Here is a 10,303-nt window from a genome sequence, read left to right on the forward strand (position 1 = left end):
TATACTCGCGAATTTAATGGTTTTTAATATTAAAATAAAGATTTAAGGTGATAGAAATAAATTTGGAAACACTATAAATTCTTATGTTTTTATTTTATTTCCTAAAATTTAACCATAGGCGGCTAACATATGAGCCAGCTATAAAATATTTAAATACTATAATTAAAAATTTTGCCTAAGAAGAATAAAAATCAAACTGCGAGGAATTGACGGGAAATCGTCTCCATTCTCTTAAAAATACTTGAAAATGTTTTTAAAAAAGTGTTAGTTTTAAGCAAAATTTTAATAAAATTAATTAGGCCCAAACCCATCTTGGGGTAACGCCTTTAAATTCAAAAGAGTCCGGGTGACCTACATGCGAAATATTGGGGAAGCTTTTCGACCACTGGAATGGTGTTCGCGATTGCGATGTAGATGGTCCGGAAGTAGCTTCAAAGCTTTTGAGACCATCCGCACAAATTGCTAAAATCTTCGTATCTATAATACCATACGGTACAGGTATATCCTCCAAATCTCCACGATACGTCAATTCCCGCAACTGACTTGTTTTTGAATTTTGTTCCTCGGAAGTGCAACCTTCCTGGCTGCATCCACGCATGAAGTTTCGAAATTGCTCGAACGTAGTGATATTCTCTTGTAAACGCATTAAACGGGTTTTCAAAAGATCTACATCCTTCTTGGCAGGCCGTACGATGTCGTTGATGTTTTGAAAATTCGATATACCAATATACGATATGAAGCCGATTTTTTTAAACTTCTCGGTGTAATTCATAGCAACGGTGATGCGTGGTAGTTGTTCCACTAATAATACAGTCATAGAACGTGGCTCAAAACTGATCCATTGCAATGCAGAAGCTCCACCATTCTGATGAGATATAGTATCAAACCAAGATTGACTGTTCGTTGCTAGTCGATTTGCTGCCATTAATCTTACAGTTAGCATTACCTATAACATTATTATTATTACTTAATAACTTTTTGTACATAAAATAAACTATATATATGGCGCACCTGTATATCATGTACGAATTGGCATAAGGTGATTCATTATGAAAAACTAAGGCGAAAATATACAATAAAATTTTTTCGTTCGAGACTTAGTTTTCGAGAAAATCAAGTTTGAAAATTTATTAAGTATACTTCAATATAGCTAATTTCAGATTGACAGGAGTTAATAATCGGCACGAGGTTATTCTACATGCTAAAATGAGTAAAAGATGTGAAATATTATTTTCCCGTTTAAGGTTTCATACTAAAGACATTAGATTTCAAAAATGTTTAGTTAAGAATTTGCTCAATATTTATCCTTTACATGCGTAGATACATTTTCAAATTTATTATTTTAGGAAACAAAGCGTTTTATGAAAAAATTTTATTCTTATTTTCACGCGTGGAATAACCTCATGTCGATTATTTATTCCTATCCAGTCCAGAATTAACTATGTTCAAATACATTTTATAAATTTTCAAACTCCATTTTCTCGAAAACTAAGTCTTGGACGAAAAAGTTTTATTCTATTTTGTTTAATTTTCTTTTCATTCTGTCATAAAGAATCGTCCCATACCTGCTTGCACATGATATTCAGGCGCATCCTATGTAAATTTAACAATAAATTCATACATGATCTTTTGGATACAAAAGACTCCACTCATTCTGATTCGTTGCTAATAAAGATGTTCCAGTAATAATCATTTCATGATTTTCTCCATTTATTAAATAGAATTCATCGCGGGACGATAATGCTCCAGGATAGGACGACAATACAATTGATCGACCCGGAATTAATGCATCAGTTTTTGTCGTAGGTAGCACATGATAGCCAAATGTGTATTTTTTTAAGAGTCTTAACATTTGAGTGTATCTATAAAATAAGAAATAAAGATTTGTAGTTTATTCGTATTAATTTCTATCATCTAATAAAGTACACATTTAAATATATTTACATAGTTTGTAGTTTTATATAGTTTAAATAATTACACCCACGTTTATTATAATTATTCTTGCAGCATGAAAATACAAAGCTTATGTCAGTTTATATTTGAAATTCTTAAACAAATTGATTAATATAAGAAATATATAATGATTCACTTACGGTGCTGATGTATGTTGATTGATTGCAACTAGAGGTTCCGAATTGTCTCTTGCAAGAAATTTGAAGTGGATCATAGAACTTACTACGGAATTGGAAATATTGAATACTTGTTGGAAACCAGATAAATCGGAAGTCAAGGCGAGCCAAAGGAAATCGTCAGATTCCAATGATACCGACACACGACTCCGACGTACAGCAAATTTCCAACCAGCTTCCAAACCATCTAATTGAGCATAAAATAATCGTACCTAAACAAAAATCAATTTTATTTTATTTTATTAACATATTTTTTAATATTTAGTATTTTTTTTAGTTATAGTTTATTTTATCGTCTTTTAAAACTACTAAAAATATGATTTATTATTAAGACAATAGGGTAATTGTGTACCATATGCCAAAAAGGATCAGTAGACTCCGTCAATTCAGCACGTTCTCGAATAACGGCAGTGTTGTCTCGAAGATATCGCATTAGCTTTCGGCACTCAACGGGTTTTGTTTCGCATTTTGGCTTTATAGTGTTGAACCAATGATGATGAATTAATTGCCAAGTTAGACTACCTTCCAACAGTCCGGCGGCATAAGCTTGTACAGTATCTGGGTATTTTGATGATGTTTCTATTTCAATATAGGACCATCTGTAAAAATTATATCATTTTATATCTTGAATCTTATATTTGAATCTTGATTATAGATATATATATATATATATTTAACATACAAATATTATATTATATTTGTAATATTAGCTTTATACATATATTTTTTATATTAACTTTATGTATGACATTGACTTACCCATGCTCGAAAATTTCAGTTTTATAATAGGCTCGAGCTGCATGCAATGGTATAGCAGTTAGATCATTGCCTTGGCCCCAAAACTCAATACGATATCCTCCTTTACGGTTCCATAATACGGTGGCTGAATAGATTCCATCTTGTTCGACACTGTTAACGTACGATAGATAGGTAATTAGAAAAGTTTAACTGGTGTATCTGCGCACATATGAAATGAATATATTAGACAAATAATCTGGAATGTCCACATAATTGACAATAAAATAAATTTTAGTTTCAACTTCTACGATTAAAAATTATTGTTAATAATTAATGATCTGATTAGAAGAGAATTAAAAGTTTATTATGTCTCTATGTGAAATATGCGAAGTATACATTATACATATCAATATCCTTCACATACAGAACCTACTTCTAATTGCAAATCCTGATTGCAATCACATGTGTAATATATGCTACATTATTCATTTATATCGAACTTTAGAAACGTAGGCAACTCATGAAACTCATTAAAACCAGTTTTTAGTAATTTTTTACACACACGCGCGCGCGCGCGCACATACACACACACACACACACACAGACTTAAAAACATCTCGATTGGAATACGAAATATTTTTCCCTACTAGTTTGTACCTACACTTTTTGAAACAATTAATTTCTTTCAGATTACCTATCAAGTTATATAATAACATGAAAATCTGCTTGAATTGAATTAAAATTAAAGTTACAGTACTCGAAAATTCAGATGCCATCTATACAAATATATTATAAACATTTTCCAAAAATTTTACTTAACTAAAACAATAGATAACAGCAATTAGATAACAGCGACGTCGTATAATACAGATCAAAGGACAATAATTTATTAATTAAATAACAAAAATAATAATACAAAAATATTACAAAATAACAAAAAGATATTTAATTAAAGAAACTAAGAATAAGACATATTTCAAGAATTTATGTAGATCACGTGCAAATGATAATGGCCGGTGCAAATATGACAATGACAAACTTATGACAATAAATAAAGTAGTTTTTATTATCTGTTCGGCGAAATTATTGTTTGCCGTTTGTGCACGCGGCAAGCAAGATAAACCGCGTGACAAGTACGTAAAAGCTTTGTGGTACGTCGGAAGCGCAACGTGTGCACGCACCAGCCCTGCTGTGATAGCGACAAGCGCGAATTCGAGAAGCCAGACGTTGCGTTACTCGATCCTATGTCGCGACCGGTCCCATCCAGCTTGTTACCATTGAAATGCTGATGCTTTCGATCGCTTCACTCACATTGCTGCACGCGTTTCACATGTGTCGAATGCGGTCGGAGTTATCGCAGGAACGTTGATCTTTCAAGTAAGAACACTTGTTTCTTGATGAAAGATCACGACATCCGTTATATGTATGTATATTGAAATTGTATGTGAAATAACTTGATATAGATCGATATTTGATTTATGGCCAATAGTGATTTAAATAAGATACACATAGTTGTATTGTGCATTAATTTTTAATATGTATATGTTCTAACGTTAGGTGAATGTTATCGATTTGGTAATATTTCAGTTAATGAATGCTATAATGCTTTTAAATATTAGATCATTATTTTTGCGCTTTTCATCTAAATATAAATCATATTTGGAATACTTTTCATACCTTTCATACTTTTTTATATTTACATTCCATATATTTTTGTTACAATTGTATTTTTCTTATAATAATTACTTTTCGTCAGGACAGTCTAATTTAAGAATATTTATAAATATCAGCCATGTCATGATTATTCCTATTTAGTCCTGATTCCTATTAAAGTGATATAGTGAATTAATGAACTTACTGTCCGAATTCACCGAGTATTATGGCCCCGACTCCTAATAAAGCTACGGCGATTAGGATGTAAGTGGAGATGCGTGTCTGCAGCCAGGAGGCTCCTACTACCTTCAGCATGGCTCATCGGTAAGCTATACACCTTGGTTACGAGAAGAGAAGAAAGCAGAAAAGCACGAATTTCGCGTTCTCAACCCATCGATTACAGAAGCTGGTCTTCGGCCTCCTCAGGCGTTTCAATAGCTGCCAATACGCGCTTGTCTCGTGAGTACTGAAACAGTTAAACAATTTCCAATTCAGTCAAAATATTAATTTCTATTGGAATTATCTATATATATATGTTCCTCTATATCATTAAAAGTCACTATATTATTAAAAGCTTGATGAGAGACTTTAACTATTTTATACAGCATCTTGTTTTTCATGATAGTCATCGTAAGTTCTCTAAATCTATATCTATATTTAAAATTTTCCTGTCTTGTAACATAAAAAGAAAGTCCATAATTTTATCATAGAATACGTGTTTGAATAGCAGTTATTTGAAGATTCTAGTACAGTTACTCTGTTATACTTTGTTTATTTAGACATTATCACAAAACAATTGCCAGATTTTGTCTTCTATAAATTATCCCATGGTCTATCGTTCATTTGTCGCTTACAACACGGATCGCATAAAACAGGAATGAGGCTAAAGTCGAATTCTCTTTGAGTATAACATTTGGCACTTGTAATATGCATGAACAAATTGATAAACCTACAAAATATACGTTTACTATTGGTACCGTGGATTCCCTATAAATCGACGCATTTTTTTCAGAGCATGATGATGGATTATAAATATTGAACGATTTTTTTTTGTCGGTTACCGGTTCATTTTCAATTCTTAAGCATTCTTAAAATTTTCACAAGAATCTATCAACTATATGTAGGAATACACACTCTCTGGTTAGTGATCTCTACAAAATTATTTATTATAATTTAAACAAGAAACAATGGTTATTTAATGTGAACTTAATGCAGTAATGTGACTGAACTAAGATAACTTAAATTAATGATTCACAACTCTGGCTACAACTCTTAGTACAACTCCAGTCGCAACTAACGGCTACCTTTTATACCACGGTTTTGGTACTCCTAGCATGCAGATGTGGATGATCCATGATCAAGCATAGCTTTTTTAATTATCCCGTGTAGTAAAAGGCCACGGCTATATGGCCCATCTTTCCCTGGCCTGTCAACACTTTTATTGTTTTTTACCTGTAGTACATCACGATTTGCTCCAGGGTTTTTCCTCAATACTACATATATATATATATATATATATATATTGAGGATATAGTACTGGCATTTTAGTAAATTTAAAAGAAGATAATATTACGCAGTTTTCTATTAGCTTCTGACTTTCCCCTCAACGCTAACAAAAACACTGATATGACTTTCTAAAAAAAAAAAAAAAAAAAAAAAATGAAGATCAAGGTTATTTTATTGATTGATAATTATTATATTATCATGTTGTATTATGAATACTTTTATGGCAAAATATAATTCAATTTGGTATTGACAGCGCTGTTTTTATACAGATATCTCTCCAGGCCATAAAAGACTAGCGAATGATCTTAGAAACTTGGAAATTGCCGATGAAGGTTAAGGTCTAGGTTCGTTCACAGCATTTCAAGGATTTTGCGTTGATATTTGCAATTAGATGTGTTTAGTTCCTTTAATTATCGTTCATTCGGCCAACTATGCTTATAGATAGTAACTTGTTACGTAATTGTAAAACACTTATCTGTAAAGGTTAACGGATAAATTTGCCATTAAGCATAGCGTTAGACTTAGACAAATATCTATGTCATAATATATAATTAAAAAGATAAGTATAAATTGAAGTAACACGAAAACATTTTAGATAAATGTTGTTAGAAGCTTCTATATCCTATTAATGATCACAAGAAAGAGCACAACAAACAACACATTGCATATATAGAGTAAAAATTTGTTTTCATTTAAATCTGAAGATAGCAAATTTGAAGATTTAGATACAATAGTTATGCATTGCACACACTGTTCCTTTTAAATATTAACTTTTAATGAAAGATATACATGCATATTGTATAAAAATAAATTCGTACTAACATTTAATAACACTGCAAAAATATTGGCAAGTACGACGAAGAGGATTATTATAATTCAATTGCAAAATTCTAAAAATATTCTTCAAACGGAGTTACGATCTTCTTCTTCTAAAAAAATAGCTTCTTTTCTTAATTCATTGTAAATTTTATTGACTTTTTTCTGTAATTATTAATGTTCTACTCGTTAATGATAGATGAACGATGATTCATCGTTTATAGATGAATCTCGGGAACTGAGCCAATATGAATTTTCTCGTTGCTGTCAGAGTTCACTTGCATCCGATAACTATATGTTGAATTGTTTTCTGCGACGTATTATCTTTACAATTGACGTATTCTTATAGCAAAATGTAAATAAATTTATCATCATTCAAGACTCTGTAGAAGCTCATAAATTGGATGAACACTAACTTCGAGAGATTTCTTGCTTGCAATGCAACTGCTAAAAGAACATTTTCTTTTATAAAATGTGACTATGGAAACGGAAAAAAGATATTATGTTTGAAGTAAATATAATAAAAATTCGGAAGGAAAATCGTTTTAAATTACTTTGTTATTTAAAGAATTACATCTACTGTATTATAGAAACGAAATATTTGGGACCTTCTTTAATAAAAATTATTTTTGACTGTATTATCAAAGAGATACATATGATCAGAACAATCTTTCTGCAATATCTTTATATTTTCTTATATTCAATTTAATAACTGCTATTAACGATAAAAAGACGGCGATGGTTATCATATTCGCTCGAAACAAAAATCGTCTTATACCAAAAATTGTTCTCTTATATTTATTTTTTCAATTCTGAGACATGTCCAAGAACGCATAACAATATTTCTATATAATATGATATTAAATTACAAGAAATTACTCATGTTTATTCCAGATAAAAAAATGATAAAAGATAATAATAATCACATTTTTTTTAACGACTCTTTACGACGAGATCCTTACTAAAAATAGTATACTTCACTAAAAGATTAAAATAAACCAAATACATAATAATTACTAGTGTACTTTTGCATCAAAGGACATTTTGATATATATTATATAGAAAATTTGAACATCTACTAATCCTGATGTAAATTAGAATTATCAATATATTAAAATATCAATGGAAACTTTAATAAAAATATAATAAATATAAATAAGTCCTGTGACGATTCGAAAAGCACAATAAGCTTTTTTTTATACTACCTATACATCCTCCTATCTCTATAATAGTTATTTTCCAATCATAAATCTTGTATCATAATTGAAGGGCAAATAATGTTTTTCCATAGAATTGGGTGTGCCAATCGGAAAAATCTATTAGCATACTCCACATACGCTTAATTTCAAGTGAATGCATAATCTATAATAATTTACAATCTTTCCTGTCGATCGAAAATATTTAAAATGGATAAACGTGGTACGTCAAACTTAACGATTTTAATTAGCGATTGGCAAGTACAAATACCCACGCGCTTATATATTTAAATTTAGTCACTCTGGTACACGATGTTATAAATCATTACAATTCATGTTTCCACGTGTGAATGGCGTCTTTGTATCTCATAATCATAATTATGTGAAGTAATGACGTTCTTCAAGATGGAAAAAAAGTATGTGGTCCGTAAACGTTGTGGTAGAATTGCATTGGTATTAAGTAAAGAATGAATATAACTGTGTATTAAATATTCTTGTCAGATCTTCTGGCTAATTACAAAGAATAATTAATGTAAAGAATGGTGGTAAAATTTGTATAGGAATTTAGAAAAATATTTAGTTTCTAACTTTGTGACAAAGGTGTAAGGTTCTGAATATTATTGCAAATCTATATATTGAATTAAGTAAATTTAGCCGGAAATACAGCGCATGAAATAGATACACTGCCAATTCGAATCAAATCAATGTATTGTATAGAGTCACGATTTCTTCGACCTCCTTATCATTCGCCAATTATTAATCTGAGTCATCGTTGCACACTTTGACGTGGGATTTTAACTTGCAATTATCGAGCGACCTGAATAAACATATACTACATGAAGAATAATATAATATATTATATTATTCTACATTATTACTACATTCATTATTCCACATTACTTCTTTTAAATTCATTTTAGAGTCAATGAATATGAATAATATAAGTATGTATAAATTATGTATGAATACAAGTATAAATAATAAAGTAAATGATGTTTACACCAATTTGAAGTTACTATATTTCACACGAATAGAACGTACTAATTTACTCTTATTTAAAGAATTTGCAATAAAACCACGATATACATATAAGTTACCATGACACGAACAAATTTATGGAAACAGCTGTACCTCTCATTCTAAAGCCTCAAACAGGAAGCAATATAGCATGCAAGATAAGAACTCTGACAAATATTTGTAGATAAATTGGTAAATTTGTATATTTAAATTCATATTTAATTTTTAAGAGATACCGTACATTATGCTAATAAACGATTTACACTTTCACTAAAAAGCAGAGCTAATAAATCTGTTCCAAATAATATGAATACAAAAATAAAATCCAAAAATCTAAGAAAATAAATTATACACACTCCTTTGCTAAACGAGAAATAAACTCTGATTTTCACGTCAAAGAACTTGCAATGTACGAATCTCATAGGCGATTCCACACGACATGAGAGCGCGGCAAACAAGTTACATGCAACCACGTGAACAGACTACCGTCGCGGCAGCTGTGTATTTCACTCCAGAAAATTAAAAGTTAAAAGTTCCAAAAAGGGAACAAGTATAAAAATCAATATTCTTTATAGAAAAACTTCACATGAGAAAATATAATAATATTGAGAAACAGGAACACTTCTATGAATCGCAAACGATCTATCAATCGACCGTCTCGGAATATTTCTATTCAGTGTGCGCGCCTGAGCCATACACGCTCTCGTGCATGCTTTTTTTTCCTCATATGAATTCTTCGTTCAATCACTTACCAAGAGTAATAGAATAGATTCTGAATTGAAGCGCGTCGAACACGGGTAGAAAATCAGTCATTCGTACGGAGATTACATTCCTTTGGCGTGTTTTTTTGCCGCGACTTTACGACGTGGACCAGTTGCTCCGACACTGAAGTCCAAGCGCGAGCATACGCTGCTTCTCGACTGACGCGGCAACCCGTCGACCAGAATTTCGAGTACTATAAGTTGCATATTCCCTTTCTACCTTCCACAAGCCAACCGGCGTCGACGGCCTTTGCTATGTCGTTACCACTGCTGGATCACGTTGTCGTGGCACCCTGCACTTGCATTGATACGCCCCGTTATCAATTCGCTTTATCATTTTCAAGTTTCCGTAAATTTGCGTCATTCCTAAGCAAAATGATTGGTATAAAATTTAAGATATTTTAAAATTATATAAGATTTTAGATACATTTAGATTCTAGATATCTGTATTAACAAACTTTTTATATTTTATATTTATATTTTTATT

At 31.0% G+C, this 10,303-nt stretch overlaps 1 protein-coding gene across 1 annotated transcript; it reads right to left on the bottom strand.

The window, feature by feature from the left end:
* Positions 1-78: 78 nt before the first annotated feature.
* On the bottom strand, positions 79-10,031 carry LOC117239750 (putative phospholipase B-like lamina ancestor). The gene is made up of 7 exons (XM_033505573.1): positions 9,808-10,031; positions 4,726-4,986; positions 2,889-3,038; positions 2,482-2,728; positions 2,094-2,341; positions 1,622-1,862; positions 79-946 (listed from the first exon to the last, which is right to left on the bottom strand). Exons 2-7 carry the CDS (start codon positions 4,833-4,835, stop codon positions 296-298), a joined length of 1,647 nt encoding a protein of 548 aa, XP_033361464.1. The 5' UTR covers positions 4,836-4,986; positions 9,808-10,031; the 3' UTR covers positions 79-295.
* Between the last annotated feature and the right edge of the window lie 272 nt (positions 10,032-10,303).

This window comes from Bombus vosnesenskii, unplaced genomic scaffold (assembly GCF_011952255.1).
Source record: "Bombus vosnesenskii isolate JDL3184/JDL3185 unplaced genomic scaffold, Bvos_JDL3184-5_v1.1 scf7180000014105, whole genome shotgun sequence".
Classification (NCBI taxonomy): Eukaryota; Metazoa; Arthropoda; class Insecta; order Hymenoptera; family Apidae; genus Bombus; species Bombus vosnesenskii.

Excerpts from the sequence above, each read along its gene's own strand:
- LOC117239750 (XM_033505573.1), bottom strand. The coding sequence starts at position 4,835 with ATGCTGAAGGTAGTAGGAGCCTCCTGGCTGCAGACACGCATCTCCACT. Across the intron at positions 2,342-2,481 it reads CTGATCCTTTTTGGCATATG|GTACGATTATTTTATGCTCA; the intron begins GTACACAATTAC and ends ATTTTTGTTTAG. Across the intron at positions 947-1,621 it reads TTTTGTATCCAAAAGATCAT|GTAATGCTAACTGTAAGATT; the intron begins GTATGAATTTAT and ends ATAATGTTATAG.